The 19,052-nt window shown below is 32.2% G+C and overlaps 1 protein-coding gene across 5 annotated transcripts in view; it reads left to right on the top strand.

Annotated features, from left to right (window-relative positions):
- The window catches only part of LOC100875077 (multiple PDZ domain protein), a 122,340-nt gene that overhangs the window by 79,033 nt on the left and 24,255 nt on the right, over positions 1-19,052 (top strand). For 4 of the 5 annotated variants that reach the window (XM_076539885.1, XM_076539884.1, XM_076539882.1 and 1 more), the window contains 3 exons: positions 7,165-8,107; positions 10,447-10,551; positions 12,855-12,980. In XM_076539885.1, the coding sequence (XP_076396000.1) occupies positions 7,165-8,107; positions 10,447-10,551; positions 12,855-12,980 (1,174 nt within the window). The remainder of the gene's footprint in view (positions 1-7,164; positions 8,108-10,446; positions 10,552-12,854; positions 12,981-19,052) is intronic. The other variant, XM_076539883.1, reaches the window with a different exon arrangement.

Below are 19,052 nucleotides of genomic sequence, written 5' to 3'. Positions count from 1 at the left end.
TGTGTGTGCACGCGCCACGTTTCGTGTACACGCGGAGCGGACTGTGTTGTTTATTAGATCAGAGTAAGCCAGTTTGCAGTGACGCACGCTCGGCCAGAGACACGACAGTGAACACCTTGGCTTCGTTGTGGAACGTGACTGAGGTATCTCTATTTCGTTATCGTCTTTAGTTTTCTTTGTTCTCCCTTTTTTGCCGCCGGGTTCTTTAGTACCGTGATTTGGAGATAGATTTGTGGAATACGGTTGGATTGAGTGATACTCGAAAGGTAAAATATATTTTGTGAAGGTGGAATTTGTGGGGTGGTATTTTATGATAGGTGATTTTATGGTTAAGGAGTTTTATATTTGGGAATCCAGATATTTTAGAAAATTGGGTTTGGGAAAAATTTGGGAATTTGAGATGAAATTGAGGGAAATTTATAAAACTGTTCTATTGAAATAGAATAATACTTAAAATGTAGAGGGAAATGTTTTTTGGTTTGTGAAGCTGTAACTTGGAAGGGTGATACAAGTTTCTGATAGGTGATTCAAGGTTTATGAATTTATGTTTGAATTTTAAAATTTCAGAATTCAACAATTTGGAATATTAGAAAATTTGTAGAATTGCAAATTTAAGAGTTTGTTAGAATTTGAAGGAATTGAAAGTTTAGGAGACTAGTTCCAATTTGGAGCAATTGGAAATAGAGAAAATTGTAGATTTGATAATTAGGAAATTTAGGAAAGTCAGATTTAAAAAAGTGAAGAATATAAGCAATTAATTTATTAGCGAAGTTTTTAATTCACAAATTGATGAATTCATGAATTGATAAATTGATACATTGATGAATTGATGTATTGATGAATTGATAAATTGAGGCATTGATAAATTGATGAATTGATAAATTAATGCATTGATAAATTGATACATTGAGGAATTGATAAATTGAGGCATTGATAAATTGATAAACTGATGCATTGATAAATTGACGAATTGATACATTGATGAATTGATAAATTGATGCATTGATAATTTGACGAATTGATACATTGATGAATTTATAAATTGATAAATTGTTAAATTGATGCATTGATAAATTTATGAATGATTAAATTGATGCATTGATAAATTGACGAATTGATGCATTGATGAATTGATGCATTGATAAATTGTTAAATTGATGCATTGATGAATTGATAAATTGACGAATTGATAGATTGTTAAACTTATGCATTGATAAATTAATGAATTGACAAATTGACGAATTTCTGATTTTCTGATTTTCTGATTTTCTAATTTCTGAATTTCTGAATTTCTGAATTTCTGAATTTCTGAATTTCTGAATTTCTGAATTGATAAGGTAATGAATTGAAAAACTAATAAATAGATGACTCAACAAATGAACTAACTGATAAACTGATAGACTCAAAAATTGATGAATTAATAAACTGATAAATTATTCTGATTAATCACATAAAAATGCCTTTACTATCAATTTAAAAATCGCATTGAACATGATAGGTAGAGAAGCTCAAAGGTTGTACAGTAGTTATACAGTGTGGCTTAGAGTAATTGAAACACGTGATTTCTTTCGAATGTTGATGCGATTTGGGGTTTTATTTAACAGGCTTGATAATTTAATATTGAACACCTTTCACGTGTACTACGCCTTATTTTCTTTTCATATATCAACATTTTTTTTTCATTATTTTATGTAGGAAATTTGTTATACTGTTTAAAATGTTTTCTTTTTGTGTGAAAATGGCGATATAACGAGAGTATTGTTTAGGAACTTTTAGCTACGCTCATTATAGCACTTATTAGTGTATTAAAGTGTATTATAATGTTGTTACAATGTTAATTATTGTCAGAAATTCAAGATTATGACTATTCTTAGTTAATAATAAATTTTAGTAAGATTAATAGTTACATTCACTTATTGTTAGTATAATAATATTTATTATTTGTTATAATTATATAGACAATGAAAAACTTGTCAAGAGTACTATTTTTGTTATGAACAAATTTCTTTACAATTATTTTACAGGATTTTTAAATTCATTTTTTTTCTAAAATTATGTGATTTTTATTTACTAATTTTTGACATAGTTTTACGTATTAATTTTCTGACTCTTTTCCTGTAATTTCTTTTGCTTCTTTTCATATTAATTTTTTGACTTCGTGTTAATATTTTTACTTTCTTCATACTAATTTTTTTACCTTCTTTGTGCTAATTTTTTTTACCTTTTTCATATTAATTTTCTGACTATTATTGTTCCTATTAATTGTACCACCATCTTGTGACAATTTCCATATTAATTTTCTGGCTCTTTTGTATTAATATTCTGACTATTACTTTTTCTTAATAATTGTACACCATTATTGAAACCCTCTGTACATCCTTAAAATTACGTTTCATTGTTCCGGTTCGAATTCCACTCAACCTAAACACAAACCAAAAACAATTTGATTTAACACGTGATATAATCTTCAAGATTTCATACAGATATCGATCAAGGTATTTTTTGACCATGACTAATCGTCATCGATAAATCGATCATCGGAGAATCTCGACTCGGGACATGCTTTTTATTCGTCGATAAACAAACACCTTGACCAGCGATCAAACACAGCATTCATCATTAATATTATTTCATAGAAATCATATTCGGACATGTTTTAAACAAAAACGAATAACATTCATCAGAAGATTTATCTTCTCTTTTTACTCTTTATTGTATTATGTTCGCGACTGTGCGAGTAAATTTTTTCTTTCCACTTTGCGAAGTAATTTATTCAAATTTAATACTTAGTTTTCTTTTCATTCGTGTGTCGTAATTGCGTTTAGAGTCTGTGTAGTTTATGCTGGTGTGCGATATTTGTACTAATTTTTAAAAATATTATTTGTGAAATTAGAGAGAAGATAATTTTTCTGGTTTTTGAAAAAATAAAATTTATAGAAAATAATTTTGATGTAGAAAAATATGATATAATTTATGAGTTTATTAATTTATTAAAATTAATAGTAATTCATAATTAATAATATTAACTAATAATAATAATAATTCATAATTAATAATATTAACTAATAATAATAATAATTCATAATTAATAATATTAATTAATAATAATAACAATAATAATTAATTCTTAGTTTCAGTACATTGATTACATAATAATTATTAAATTTTATAACAAACACAGAAAATAATTTCCTTCCTTAATTTAATAATCAAGTTTCATTCACAATAACAAATTTTTATAAAATTAACAATTTTTCAAAATTACAATTACATATAAATATATTTTTACAATTATAAATATATAAAATTTTGTTAACGTTTATTTTACATACAAGTTTCTATTATTTTTTCCTCTTCTTTTATTGCAACCTTGGAAAAACAACATCAGTCATTAAATGTTTGACTAACGACTCCATTCGACTGTCGAAAATTATTTCCTCAAAATTCAACTAAAAAAGAACGATCTTAAGTTTCGAAATTATTCTCGCCGGAAAAAACGAGAAACGTCAAGGGATATGCCGTAAAATGTTTAAAATTTATCCAAGAGTAGCCTCGTGATACCATTACTATAAATAAAGCACTCATATCATAAACTTCAAGCATAAAATATACGTTCTCTTAGAAAAGCTAATTCCACGTGGATTCGAACACGAATACTTGATTGAGTTACATACGTACGTCGTATAAAAAACTCCGTAGAATTTCATGTTTAATGTTCTCGATAAAAAAGACGTGCTACACAAAAATTAACAATTTGTACGTTTTTAATCTGCTGCTTTTTGAATTTCTATAAAATAATCAGAATCTATTTTTGAAGTTAAATTTGTTCGTGCAAAATATTTTTTTTAAACTATTTTTTGTTTATTACATTTACAGAGATTAAGATATTAAGAGGTTAAGAGATTATGTTGATAATTACTTATTTTTTTAATTACATATAAAATTTGCAATTTTTTTTATTATTTCATTCGATTATTTGTATGATTTTTCTTTCGAATTTATGAATTTGTTAAGTTTCTTAAAAATTAATATTCTAATAGAAAGTAATTGTATTACCAAGTTATTAGCCTAATTAATATTCCATGAACGTGGTTCATCACATATGAACTACAAAGTGCGTCATGAATGCGTCACGAGTGCGTCACAAAAAGTTAAACACATTTCATTGATTATCCAGAATTCTTAATTGTGAAGAATATAATTACAAGCAAAGTCAAAATTCAATTGTGATAAAAATATTAATCTGGTTTATCTATGTATGATCTTCATTGTGCGTCACAAGTGCGTCACAAAAAGTTAAACATGTTTTGTTGTCCACAACACTTGATTGTGAAGATTATAATCACAAGTGATCTCAAAATTCAATTAAATTCGATTAAAATACCAATCTAATTTATCGTGTATGAACTTCATTATGCGTCACAAGTGCGTCATAGAAAGTTAAACACGTTTTGTTGATTACAATTCTTGATTGTGAAGATTACAATTACAAGTGATCTCAAAATTCAATTAAATTCGATTAAAATACCAATCTAGTTTATCATGTATGTACTTCATTGTGCGTCACAAGTGCGTCATAGAAAGTTAAACACGTTTTATTGTCCACAATTCTTGATTGTGAAGATTATAATTAGAAATGATTCCAAACTTGCTATGAAAATACAAATCTGGGTTATCACATATGAACTGTAGAGTGCGTCATGTGTGCGTCACGAGTACTTAAAAAAAAATTTAAACACATTTTATGCTCCACAATACTTAATTGTGAGGACTCATAATTAGAAGTGAATTCAAAGTTCAGTTGCGATGAAAATACGAATCTAGTGTATCACATATGAACTGTAGAGTGCGTCACGAGTGCGTCACAAAAAATTAAACCTATTTTATTGTCCACAATTCTTAATTGTGAAAGTCATAAGTTAGAAGTCAACTCAAAATTTAGTTGCGATTAAAATAGGAATCTAGTGTATCACATATGAACTGTAGAGTGCGTCACGACTGCGTCACAAGTACTTAAAAAAAAATTTAAACACAATACTTAATTGTGAAGACTCGTAATTAGAAGTGAATCCAAAATTCAATTGCGATTAAAGTAGAAATCTAGTGTATCACATATGAACTGTAAAGTGCGTCACGAGTGCGTCGCAAAAAATTAAACACGTTATATTGTCCATAATACTTGCTTGTGAAGATCATAATTACAAGTGAATCCAGAAGTGAACGAAAAAGTTCACCAAAAGTGAACGAAAATACAAATCTAGTTTATCACATATGAATTTTACTGTGCGTCACCAGTGCGTCACTATAGTAACACACGAGTGTGTATCGTAGAGTGAATAATTAATACATGCAGATCTGCGGTTAAAAAAATATCGTGAAATATTTGAGTTATCTTGTAGGAAATGCACGGGTAAAAACTGCGACGGTAAACCAGGAATAATGTGATTGTTAGAGCGCACTAAAACTGCATTATATAAGAATTACATGCGGAGGGAACGTAACGGGTACACATTCGCGGTGGACATTAAGTATCGTTGTTCGTGTGAATCGGCTCGTTCGAAGTCTTAGTAAGACGTCGTAATGGAAAATTAGAGCCGAATTGTGGCTTCTTTTGTCGTCAATTCTCTCTCTGACTCTATGAACTTTAAATATCAAAAGTTAGGGGTCGAGTGTGTACAGTGTGTTAGGTTAGGTTAGTCTGTTCACAGTTTTGTAACACTTTTAGTGACAAGTGTGTTTTATAATACGTTTGGTAGATTAGGGATTTAGGAATTTAAGGATTTAGAGATTTGGGTATTTGGAGACTTAGGGATTTTAGGGGTTTGGGAGGATTTGGGGATTTTTAGGGATTTAGAGATTTGGGGATTTGGGGATTTTAGGATTTGGAGATTTTGGTATTTGGGGATTTGGGGATTTGGGGATTTTGGTATTTGGGGATTTGGGGATTTGGGGATTTGGGGATTTGGGGATTTTGGTATTTGGGGATTTTAGGATTTGGGGATTTGGGGATTTGGGATTATGGTATTTGGGGATTTTCGTATTTGGGGATTTTAGGATTTGGGGATTTGGGGATTTGGGTATTTTAGGATTTGGGGATTTTGGTATTTGGGGATTTTAGGATTTGGAGATTTGGGATTTGGGGATTTTCGTATTTGGGGATTTTGGTATTTGGGGATTGTGGTATTTGGGGATTTTGGTATTTGGGGATTTGGGGATTTTGATATTTGGGGATTTTGGCATTTGGGGATTTTGGTATTTGGGGATTTAGAAATTTAGGAATTTAGAGATTTAGGGATTTGGTGATTTGGGCATTTTGGAAATTCGGAGTTTGTTAATTTAGGAATCTAGGAAGTTTCAAATTCAGAAATTTTTGAACTTGGGAAATTAGGGATTTAGAGATTTAGGAATTTAGGGATCTAGGAATTTAGGAGTTTAAAAATTTGCGAGTTTAAGCACCTAGAGATCTAGAAACTTACGTATTTTGGAATTCTTTAATTTAGGCATTTAGTGATTTAGGAATTAAAGAATTTAGGGATTTAATCATTTAGAGATCCAGACCTTTAACAATTTGGGAATTTAAGAATTTAGGGATGTAATAACTTAGAAAACTTTGAATTTAAAAATCAAATTTAGGGATTCAGAAATTAATTGATCCACTTTCCACACCTCCAAACACTTAATTTCTTTAACTTCTGGATTCCCAAATTAAACACCAAGTTTCAATAATTTACAACCATATAAACCTTAAAATTTCAAACTTCACAACAATACAAATACCCAACCATAAATTTCCCAGATCATCCTCCAAAACCATCATCTCACCATCCACAACACCATCACCTACCCTCCATCATCTCACACCCCAAATCACTTCCCCGGATCGAAGTCCAGCAAATCCTTCCTCATCCAGCCATCGTAAGCCCATCTTGAACCCATTAATCAACCGAGCAACCTCAACACGGGTCGCTCGTTAATCCTAAAAAAGAAGCGAGTGAACTCATCGTCGGAATTAATGGGTCACCACTAGGAAGACCCTTGCATTCGCCGCTTTAGCGGATTCCTCAGTGACGAAGCCCTCAGCTCATTACGTTCTCGCCGAGTCCGCTTCATTAGTCCCCGGCATTCAATCTTTTTTCCTCTTCTGACTCGTTTGTTTGCTTGAAGGCCACAGGAGGAGGCGGGTAGCCGGAGGTTAGCGGAGGAAGTCGAGCTTCCGAGGCAGCAGCCGCAAGAAGACCGGAAGGCAGATTATGACAGGATCCCCGACCCGAAACATCCTCTCGAAGACTTAAAACCCGAGGAGGACAGCCTGATCAGCAAGGAGCACTCGTTGGAGTACCAGAGCCAGACGCTAGAGAGCCAGACCGAGCTTCTGCTGCAGCCCGTGCAGCTGTCGGGCTCTTTGGAGGAGCGGGGCGTTCCTGACAGGTGGCCGGGTCCTCTCGAGGAGGAGCGCAGTTTCAAGGAGACGCAGTATTCACCCAAGGAGAAGCTCGACGCGGAAACCCAGACGCAACAGGAGACCAAGAGCACCCAGTGCAGTCCGGAGCAGAGCATCGGCAGCCCTGATCTCCCGAAGGGCAGCCCCCTCAGGGTCAGAGGCTTCTACCAGAGCCCCCGAAGGGAGGTCCACACCCAGACCCAGGGCGAGAGCAAGAGCGTGCAGTGCTGTCTCGACGAGTTAGGCGGACTCTCCAGGACTCCGGACCTAGACGACTCCTTCGACAGCCCGTCCAAGTCGGAGAAGGAGTCCAAGAGCATACAGTGCATACCCAAGGACTTCTCCGACGAGGACAGAAGTCCGCGCAAGGAGGTCGAGGTTCAGACCTACCAGGAGTCCAAAGCTGTACAGTGCAGCGATGACGAGCTGCTAGAAGCCGAACAGCTACCTAGGAGATCGAAGACCGACAGCTCGGCTTCCTCCAGTTGTGGATCACCCTGTAAGTTGAACGCTGTGGTGTTCGTGGAGGAACCGGTCGACATGACGGTCACGCAGAGGGATCACGACGGCAACGTCAGCTGGTCGAAACATTGGGGTCCTGAGAGGCTCGTGGAGATCTTCAGGGAGCCGAAAACCAGCCTTGGACTTAGCATCGTCGGCGGAAAGGTGCGTGGTTAAAAATAAGAGAGTGTGGGCGGACACGTCTTGGGATCGCTTAGGGAAAGTTTCTGGGTTAAGTAAGCGAGATGGGATTTTTTGGGAAGGAGGAAGGTTTATGAGGGAGGGAGTTTTTTGGGGGTGATATTGTGATTGGGTAATTGGGGAGGTCATGGGAGTTTTAGGGAAGTTTGCAAATTGGTTCTGAAATGAATATTCATTTTGGGAAATTATGGAGATGGTTTTTATGAATGAAGGTTTTAATAGGAGAGATGAGTGATGGGTTTGAACAATTTGTACTTTTAATTTTTGGAAGTTTCAAACTTTTAGTGGATGAGTTATTAGACTTTGCAATATGAAATTTTTTTTAATTCTGAAGCAATTAAAATTATTTTTAATTGTTGAAATTTGGTGTTTTTCATTTTGAAATTTTGTAACTTTCAAATTTTCAGTTCTGCAAATGTGAAATATAAAAATTGTCAATTTTGAAGAATTAAAATTTGCTAACAGAAATTTTTTAGACATCGAAATTTTCGAGTCTCCCATAACAAAATTTAGAAAATGACCAATTCAGAAAATTACAATTTCTCAATTTTCCATCAACATAATTAAACCAACTAAATTCCAAATTTTATAATACACATTTTTGGACTAAATTTCCAAACAAATTAAAAAGTAGTACATCTATAAATAATAAACTAAGTATTTTTCGTATTAATAATAATAATTTGCAAAGAGAATGATTGAAGTCGGTTACATTACACACTTAGATCGACGTCTCGAAGGCATCCCTGCGTTAATGCACTTGCACCACGTTAGTGCAACGTATAGTACTTAGTTGAAATTAACAAGCAATGCCATCGACGTGGTGCCATTAGTAGCTCGGTACACGACATCGTTAACCGAGCAATTAATGAAAGCAGAAGGACTGTGTTTGATCTCGTACCAGCAGTCAATTGAGTGCATCGTTAAAACCATCGAGGAAAAAAATAAAGAGCATGTACTAATTTAGTCTGGCTGCTAGATAATTTATTAGGGAATTTTATAATTTTGGTGTTTGACAATTTTGACATTTTCTAAATTTTGTAATGTTGACATTTGGAAATTTTTGAAGGTGGAAAATCTGATAATTTAGATTTTTGGAAATTTGAGAAGTTGGGAATTTGGTGATTTGGGGATGTCGAAATTTGGAAGCTTGAGAAGTTGGAAATTTGAGAAGATGGAAACTTGAGAAGTTGGTAATTTGAGAAGTTGGAAATTTGAGAAGTTGGAAACTTGAGAAGTTGGAAACTTGAGAAGTTGGTAATTTGAGAAGATGGAAACTTGAGAAGTTGGAAATTTGAGAAGTTGGAAATTTGAGAAGTTGGTAATTTGAGAAGTTGGAAACTTGAGAAGTTGGTAATTTGAGAAGATGGAAACTTGAGAAGTTGGAAATTTGAGAAGTTGGAAACTTGAGAAGTTGGGAATTTGAGAAGTTGGTAATTTGAGAAGTTGGAAACTTGAGAAGTTGGTAATTTGAGAAGTTGGTAATTTGAGAAGTTGGAAATTTGAGAAGTTGGTAATTTGAGAAGTTGGAAATTTGAGAAGTTGGTAATTTGAGAAGTTGGAAACTTGAGAAGTTGGTAATTTGAGAAGTTGGAAATTTGAGAAGGTGGTAATTTGAGAAGTTGGAAACTTGAGAAGTTGGAAACTTGAGAAGTTGGAAATTTGAGAAGTTGGTAATTTGAGAAGATGGAAACTTGAGAAGTTGGAAATTTGAGAAGTTGGAAATTTGAGAAGTCAGAAATTTCAGAAGTAGTAAATTTGCAAATTTGAAGATCTCAAAATTTGAAAATATATAAACTTGATAATTTCAAACTTAAATTCATCAAAATATAATTCAAAAACATAGTAAATCCACAACCACAAAAATTTGCAAATTAAAAAACATGAAAACTCTGCCCATAAAGTACCCATAAACCCACCTCCCGTAAATACAACACACATCAAAGAATTTTCTATAAAAAGCTAAGTAGAAGTAAATTTTTGTGGCTCGATTCCACCAGAGAACGGATATCACGTAATATGAATTACGCCTTCTGGTTAATTTCAGAGGAGTGTAAGAAAAGAATTCGTTATTTTTCCAGCGGAGTATAACGTCAGAGATGGCGTACGTTTGTTCATGGCGCACGACAAAGCGCAGACTACAACAAAGGTCAAAGATCGTGACGTTCATGGTCATATTACCGGGGAGAATTATATCGTGTAGAATCGTAGTGTTTCCATTGTATTCATTAAGTAGATCGTAATTCTGATTGTTCAACTTTGTTCGAGGCTGATTGTTGAAACTGTGCTGAAATGTGTTTCAGGTCGACCTGCATAATGGCAGCTCTAGTAAGTCACAAAACATATCCGGGATATTCATAAAGAACGTATTGCCGAACAGTCCGGCTGGGAGAACCGGGGAATTGAAGGTAACGATTCGATTGATCGATATTGGATGACAGTATAAGTGTAGGAATCGAGTTTTGTGATATTTTGGAAAGATTCAAGTGAAAAGTATTTGAGAAGTACCTGAATATTGGAAGTTGAGGTTATAATATTATTTGAATGTGAAAATTTAATAATTGTGGATACTTGAGGTTGGCAATGAAATTTTTCAGGTACCTGAATTTGAATATGTAGTTTTAAAGGTACCTGAATGTGAAAATTTAAATTATTGAGGCATCTAATGTTCAGAATTTGAATATTGGGAGTACCTGAATTTGAAAGTTTAATAATGATAGGTACCTGAGTTAGAGAATTTCTATTGCCAGGTACCTGAATTTGAATATGTAGTTTTGATGGTACCTGAATATGAGAATTCAAACTATTAAAGTACCTAATGTTCAAAATTTGAATATTGGAAGTACCTGAATTTGAAAGTTTAATAATGATAGGTACCTGAGTTTCAGAATTTATATTCACAGGCACCTGAATTTGAATATATAATCTTGATGGTACCTAAATATGAGAACTCCAATTATTCAAGTACCTAATGTTAAAAACTTAAATATTGGGAGTACCTGAATTTGAAAACTCAATAATAGCAGGTACCTGAGTTTCGGAATTTACATTCACAGATACCTGAAATCTAATGGCCAATTTCAGAGGTACCTAAGTTTGAGAAATCAAACTACTGAAGTACCTAATTTTGTAAAATTAAATTTTGCTAGTACCTAAATACATATTTTAATAATCACAGGTACCTGAGTTTAAAAATTGCTCTTCTCAAGTACCTGATTTCGACTATCTAGTTTCAGTAGTACCTAAGTATTAGAACTTGAACTTTTCAGGTACCTAATTCTGAACTATGAAATTTATGAAGTACATGAATTTTAGTAATGAGCTTGAGAAGTACCTAAACTTGAATACCTAATATCTATAACTGGAAGTACCTAAGTTTGAGAATATAACTTGTGAGGTACCTGATTTCAAGAACTGTAATTCTACAAGTACCTAAATTTGGAAAGCAATTTTTCACAAGTACCTAAACCAGAATAGTAATTTTTAACAAGTACCTAAATTTGGAAAATAACTTTCTACAGGTATCCTAAACTTGAAAAGTAACTTTTCACAAGTACTTAAATTTGGAAGGTGATTTTCCACAAGTATCCAAAACTTGAAATGTAATTTTTCACAAGTACCTAAATTCTAGAAGTCAAGCTGTAGAAGTACTTAATTTTTTAAATTTTAATTTGGTGTAAATTTTGTATTGCTCGGAGGAAATGAAATTATTGTATGTACTTATACTGTTCAATAAATTCATAAGTTCAGTTATCAGTTTCAATTGTCATGGTAGTCGTTCCGATAAGACCATTGTTGAATCAGCCGTACAGTGGTACTAGTCAGTAGACGTTTACATTCAACGGTGGACAATAGGCAATAGCAATAAATGGATTATTGAGATTTCACGCGATATCGCGTTAGTGGGTACCTATTCAATATTGGCGATATCAAGCACGCGATATCAAGACATCAGACATTTGATGTCAATGTCGATTAATGGAAACTGGGTCAATTTCGAAGATTCGGAACTTTTGTATTTGGGAATTTGGAATTTTGGGAATTTGGAATTTTTGGAATTTGGAATTTTTGGAATTTGGAATTTGGAATTTTGGGAATTTGGAATTTTGGGAATTTGGAATTTTGGGAATTTGGAATTTTGGGAATTTGGAATTTTGGGAATTTGGAATTTTGGGAATTTGGAATTTTGGGAATTTGGAATTTTTGGAATTTGGAATTTTGGGAATTTGGAATTTTGGGAATTTGGAATTTTGGGAATTTGGAATTTTGGGAATTTGGAATTTTGGGAATTTGGAATTTTGGGAATTTGGAATTTTGGGAATTTGGAATTTGGGAAATTTGGAATTTGGGAAATTTGGAATTTGAGAAATTTGGGATTTTAGAAATTTGGAATTTGAGAAATTCGGAATTTGAGAAATTCGGAATTTCAGAAATTTGGAATTTTGGAAATTTGGGATTTTCGAAACTTGAAATTTTACAAATTTGGAATTTTGAAAATTTGGAATACTAAAAATGTGAAAATTTAAAACCTTTTCAAATTTGAAACCCTAATACTCCTAAAATGTCTCAATTTCTAAACATTCCCAAAACGGCAATATACCGAGAGTCAGCTTACGAATACGCGATATCGCGTGAACAAGTAAATATTTCGAGCAAAGCGTTGTATTATATGGAACAGGTTAACGCGCTGTTCGTTTCTGCTTACTTATAGATTGGAGATCGAATAATCGAGGTCGATGGCGTGGATCTGCGACACAGTACGCATGAACGTGCAGTCGAGGTCATACAAGCAGCCGGAAATCCTGTTCGTCTTCTTGTGCAGTCTTTGGTGCACCTGGTGAGACTTCGCCACGACCAGGAATATCAATGTCTACACTTTCACTTTCCCCAATTTCTTCACTCATCCTACTTCGAGTTCCTAATTAATCATAGTCTTGTATTTTCGCTTTGTTGCAAGCACGAATTGTATTAGATTGCTGCATACTTTTTTTTATAACAATTCGACAGCACAATTTTATTTTTATATTTTGATAGATCAATGTAATATGTACATACGTATAATTTAAAATGATAAAATGATTTTAATAAATTAATTGAATATTTGAAAATTATTGTGTTTTATAAAAGATATATATTTTATTATATACAATATATTTTTGTAATTTTTATACAAGTGTTGATATGTTTTTGTTTTAAAATTATTATTATTATATTCTTTGTAATATTTTAAAAGTATTAACAAATTTTGTAGTAACAAATTTGAATGTGTTTATAATAATTACTTTTTAATATATTTACAATAATATATTTTTTGCAAAATATTTATGATGTATTCACAGTACATTTATTGCAACAATTATTTTATAAAATTCATGCAAAATTTTTGTGTCCATAAAAGTTTCAAAATGTTATAAATCTACTAACAATTATAAATAATTTTGCAAATTTGCAGAAATGTTGAGTAGTAAGTTTTGTATGTTTCTAAAAAACGAACAGATTACAGCAATCTAATATATATTTCTATTCCTAGTTGCAACTTTTGTTGTTTCCACTCGTTTAACGAAACAAAAGCTTCGCAGAGCACAGTCTATCAATTAAACTCTAATTTTGTTAGCTTGCACCACTAAACGCTTTCATCTCGTTCGTTGTTTAATTGTCCCTACGTGATTTGGTTGTTTCCACGTCTGTTGTGTAGTTCGAACACGAAAAGGTAGTCAATTGAAGTTCAACGATATTCGTACAAACCGCATAATATACAGGGTGCTTCAAAAATGGTGGAACAACCAAAAAATGAGTGAGTTCACATAAGAAAATACTTCAGAAACATAAAATAAAATAAAATTTGTTCGCACATTATTTTTAAGAAAATTGATTTTTAACATCTTTTAAATATTTGTAAAAAAGTTTAACTTTACTAGTATTAATCATTAAATTTATTTGTTTAATAACATTTACTAATTCTCAAAGTAATGAAAAGTTCTCTCATTTATCATTTAATGTGTTATGAATGGTGTGCCACCATTTTTGGAACAGCCTGTACAACGTTGTATACTTGAACATGTACATTTTGTTAACACTGCAAAATTGCTTCACTTTACTTTACTCTACGTTACCGCACGTTTTATTTGCAAAGAGATTTCTGCTTCTTGCACTCTTTAATTATGGCGGAATACATGAGTACCTAAATTTGAGGATTTAATTACAGAGGGACTGTTTGAAGAGTTGATTGTAAAAGTACTTCACTTTAAGTATTTGACTATTTAACTACACAAGTACTTAAGTTCGAAAATTTCAGTTACAAAGCTAACTGAATATGAAACTTTAATTTCGCAGGTATCTAAATTGAAGAATTGTTTCACACGTACGTGAATTTTTAAATGTAATCTCAGTAGTACCTGAGTGTGAGAAATTTTATTTCTGAAGTACCTAATTAAGAAACTTCAAATTTATAAAGAACTTAAGTTCCAGAATTTAATTTCAGAAGTACCTGAATTTCAGTGCTAAATTACACAAGTACCTGAATTTTTAAATATAATTTCAGTAGTACCTGAGTATGAGAAATCGAACTTCTGAAGCACCTAATTATGAAACTTCAAATTTATAAAGTACCTGAGTTCCAGAATTTAATTTCCCAAGTACCTGAATTTTAGGGTTAAATTACACAAGTACCTGAATTTCAACATCATGTTTCTCGAGTACCTGAATGTTTAAATATAATTTCAGTAGTACCTGAGTATGAGAAATCGAACTTCTGATGTATCTGATTCTGAAAATTTAAATTTGTGAAGTACCTGAGTTCCAGAATTTAACTCTACAAGTACCTGAATTTCGGTATTAAATTTGACAAATACCTGAATTTTAGTATTAAATATCACAAGTACCTGAATCTGAATATTCTACTTCGCAAGTACCTGAATTTAAATACCTACTTTCACAAGTACCTGAACATGAATAACTTTCCAAGTACCTAACTTTGGAAGTGTATCCTTAGGGTACCTGATTCCCATAATCTCAATTTGATAAGTACCTGAATTTAAAAAGTGAAGATTCACCATATACAAATATTTGTTTGAGAGGTACCTGAGTTTGAAAATTTAATTCTACAAGTACCTGAATTGAAATACTTGACTCTACAAATATCTGAATTGAAATACTTGACTTTACAAGTACCTGAATTAAAATACTTGACTCTAGAAGTACCTGAATTAAGATACTTGACTCTGCAAGTACCTGAATTGAAATACTTGACTCTACAAGTACCTGATTTCGAATACTTGATTTCACAAGTACCTAAATATCAAAACATAATTTTAGGTGCACCCAATACCCAAAACTATCGTTTCAGAAGTACCTGAATTATTATCTGAACTCGAGAAGTACCTAAATTAGTATCTGAGTTTATAACTCTATAACTTGATAAATACCTAATTAGAATAAACACTCGAATGCCATAAATCCATCAAAAATTCATGAACCGTATTCATCTAATTTACAAAACAGATTTCGCTTGCACCATCTAAAATTTCCCACGGTAAATATTTTGAAATCCGATCGCAAGACAATCGGAATTGCTAAAGGCTGTTTTTTGTTCCGCCAGGGTTAATCGCGAACACAAACTAAGTTTTGCGCTGCAAAATTGCAAGTGTTTTCCACTGCAACGAGATCGCCGGTGTAGCAGATTGCAACCAGTTTTGTGTCATGTTTCTAGTTGTAATCTGGTACGGAACAGCTGCGATATGTATATGTAGACTGACGCGTGTAAAATTGACGACTGGCGTTAATTCCACTCTGTTTTTTTTACGGAACAAAGAGTTTTTTTTTTGTTTTAATAAAAATAACGAACTCTATTTTAGATCGCTAATCGTACAACGCTCTGAAACAATTTTATACTCTCTCTCTTAAATTAAATTCATTTCGAAGGTGAAAACGTTTAAAGCAATTTCAAAACGAATTTTTCAAATACAAAATAGTTTTTATTATTATACCTAAGAGCTCAATTATACTTTTTCTATTATGTTTTTTCAAAATCAATATACTCAAGCAACACAGGGTTAAAGAAACAAATGAGGCAACTAAAAAATGTAAAATAAGGGATGTTTTTTTTTAGAAATTTTTTAAATACAAAATAGTTTTTATTATTATATTTAAGAGTTCTATTATACTTGTTTTTTTTTTTAATCAATATACTAAAGCAACAGAGGGTTAAAGAAACAAATGAAGGAACTAAAAAATGTAAAATAAGGGATGTTTTTTTAGAAACAAATAAAATAATTGATATTTTTTTTTTAAATTATATTTACATACAAATTTTTATAAAACTTGAAATTATATAACTGAGAACAACAATTTATTAAAATAATTTTTATTATTATATATAAGAGTTCCATTATACTTGTTTTTTCAAAATCAATAAATTCAAGCAACAGAGGGTCAAAGAAACAAATGAAGAAACTAAAAAATTTAAATAAGGGATGCTTTTTTACAAACAAATAAAATAAATGATATTTTTTTTTAAATTATATTTATATACAAATTTTTATAAGCTTGAAATTATATAACTGAGAACAGCAATTTATTAAAAATCATTTTATCAATTTGCTGATGATTGCATTTTAAAAACTAGTAAAATAAACCAAATGTCCTTTCAAACTTTATAAATACAAATTTGATGTAAATACAAATTTTTATAAAACTTGAAATTATATAACTGAGAAACAGCTATCAATTCAGAATCATTTTATCAATTTGCTGATGACTGCATTTTAAAAGCTAGTAAAATAAACCAAATGTCCTTTGAAACTTCATAAATACAAATTTTTATAAAACTTGAAATTATATAACAGAAGAACAATTATTAGTTCAGAATGTTTTTATCAACCTATTTGTGGGTGTTTCAATCTTAACTACCAAAGTTAAGCAAAATGACCTTACACAGCAAGCAAAATGTTTGTCAGAAACGTCTGCACAGTATTTCCATAGCGAAACATCCCCAGAAAGCCGGATTTCCAAACGTCAGATAAGCACGAATCCTTGAACCCTTCATCCTTGAATCTCGTCCCTGTTTCATCCCCAATAACACGGATTCTACAGCGACGACAGAATCTCATCGGACAAACAAGCAACCCTCGGAAACGTCAATCACAAATAAAATCTTTTACTCTCGGAAACGAATACTCGGTGCTTCGTGAATTCTTTGTATTTTGTGTTTAAACTTTCGAGAATCGAGTGTAAATATTTGAAGAGAAAAAATAGCAGCGGAAATACGTGCAGGATTTTAAGAACGGAACTGTTGGGTCGATTTTAGAACTATTATGTACTGCGGAATGAGAGAGAGGCGGAATGAGATTTGGGAAAAATTGGAGTGGGTTATTTTAATTTAGATTTGCAAGGATTTTTGATTTTTGTTATAGGATTTGTTACAAATTGGAGTGGTAATATTACTTAAATTTGCAAGGATTTTTGATTTTTGTTATATTGTGCTGGTGAAATAGAGGAGGAGTGAATCCCCTAAATTAGGGGTGGATATAGGAAAATAGGGGTGAGATGTGGCAGAATGTAGAAATTTGGGACATTTGATACTTTGGAATTTTTATTTGGATAATTTTGAGGTTTTAGGAAAATTGAAATATTTGGATAATTTGGAGATTTTGGGAAAATTGAAATATTTGGATAAGATGAAATTTTTGAGAAAATTTAGGAAGTTGAATAATTTGGAATTTTTTGAGAAAATTTAAGAATTTCGATAATTGAGAATTTTTTAGAAAATTTAGGAAGTTGGATAATTTGGAATTTTTAGGAAAATGTAGGGAGTTGGATAATTTGGAATTTTTGGGAAAATTTAGGGAGTTGGATAATTTGGAATTTTTGGGAAAATTTAGGAATTTGGATAATTTGGAATTTTTTGGGAAATTTAGAAATATGGAAATTTGAGAAAATAGCGAATTTGAAAATTTAAAAAATTGTGAATTCAGAATTTAGAAACCCAGAAAATTTGAAACCTAGTAAATTTGTAAATCTGCAAATTTGAAATTTAATAAATTCATAAATCTGCAAATTTGAAATTTAGTAAATTTGTAAATCTGCAAATTTGAAACCTAATAAATTTATAAATCAAAAATTCTAAACTCTAAAAATTTAAAAATCCATAATTCCAAAACCCAAAAAATTAAAAATCCACAAAACCAAAACCCAAAAATTTCTAAATCAAAAATTCCTCAACCCAAAACTTCAAAAATCCATAACTCCAAATTCCAATAAATTCACAAATCCATAAACCTAAATAAATAAACCCCACCCCAATAAATAAACCCCAAAATCTGCCCCTCCAATCCTACAAAAACCCAAATTCACCCAAATATTCCCCCAAAAATAAATCATCCTCAGCAATATTTCCCGCCAAAAATGTGATCCACCAATTTCGACGTGCATACTCGCCGGGAACTCTATCGAATCCGTATGAAATTAAAGAGAAGAGCGAGGAGGGTGCACGAGGGTGAGAAAGCTGGTGACAGACATAACGGGACCAACGAAAAAAAAAGAAAATGAAAAAAGAACGAGAGAGAAAGAGACACGTGGGTATAGCCATTATCGGAACATCCACTGTACGTGTACGGTGCATCGAGGTCGAACTTTCCAATAAACCCGGGGTTGCGGGGGTGTGAAGGGGGTTGAAACGGCGTGAAAGGCGGCACAGAACGAGAATCATGCAAATCAGAGCGAAGAAAGGGTGTACCAGGAACAAGAATCGAAGGAAACGCTTTTGTTTTCGTCGGTTTAGGGTTGAAAGGTGGTTGCGTGTTGATTGTAGACGGGGTTGATGTAGCACCTTGCGTGTTCTTTTTGTTTATTTGATAGATAGGTGTTTTATGTTCGATGCGATTTGGGGTTCTTGTGGATGGGGTGGAAAGAA

The sequence above is a fragment of the Megachile rotundata genome, chromosome 14 (assembly GCF_050947335.1).
Source record: "Megachile rotundata isolate GNS110a chromosome 14, iyMegRotu1, whole genome shotgun sequence".
Lineage (NCBI taxonomy): Eukaryota > Metazoa > Arthropoda > Insecta > Hymenoptera > Megachilidae > Megachile > Megachile rotundata.
This window is presented reverse-complemented; position numbering and strand designations above follow the sequence as displayed.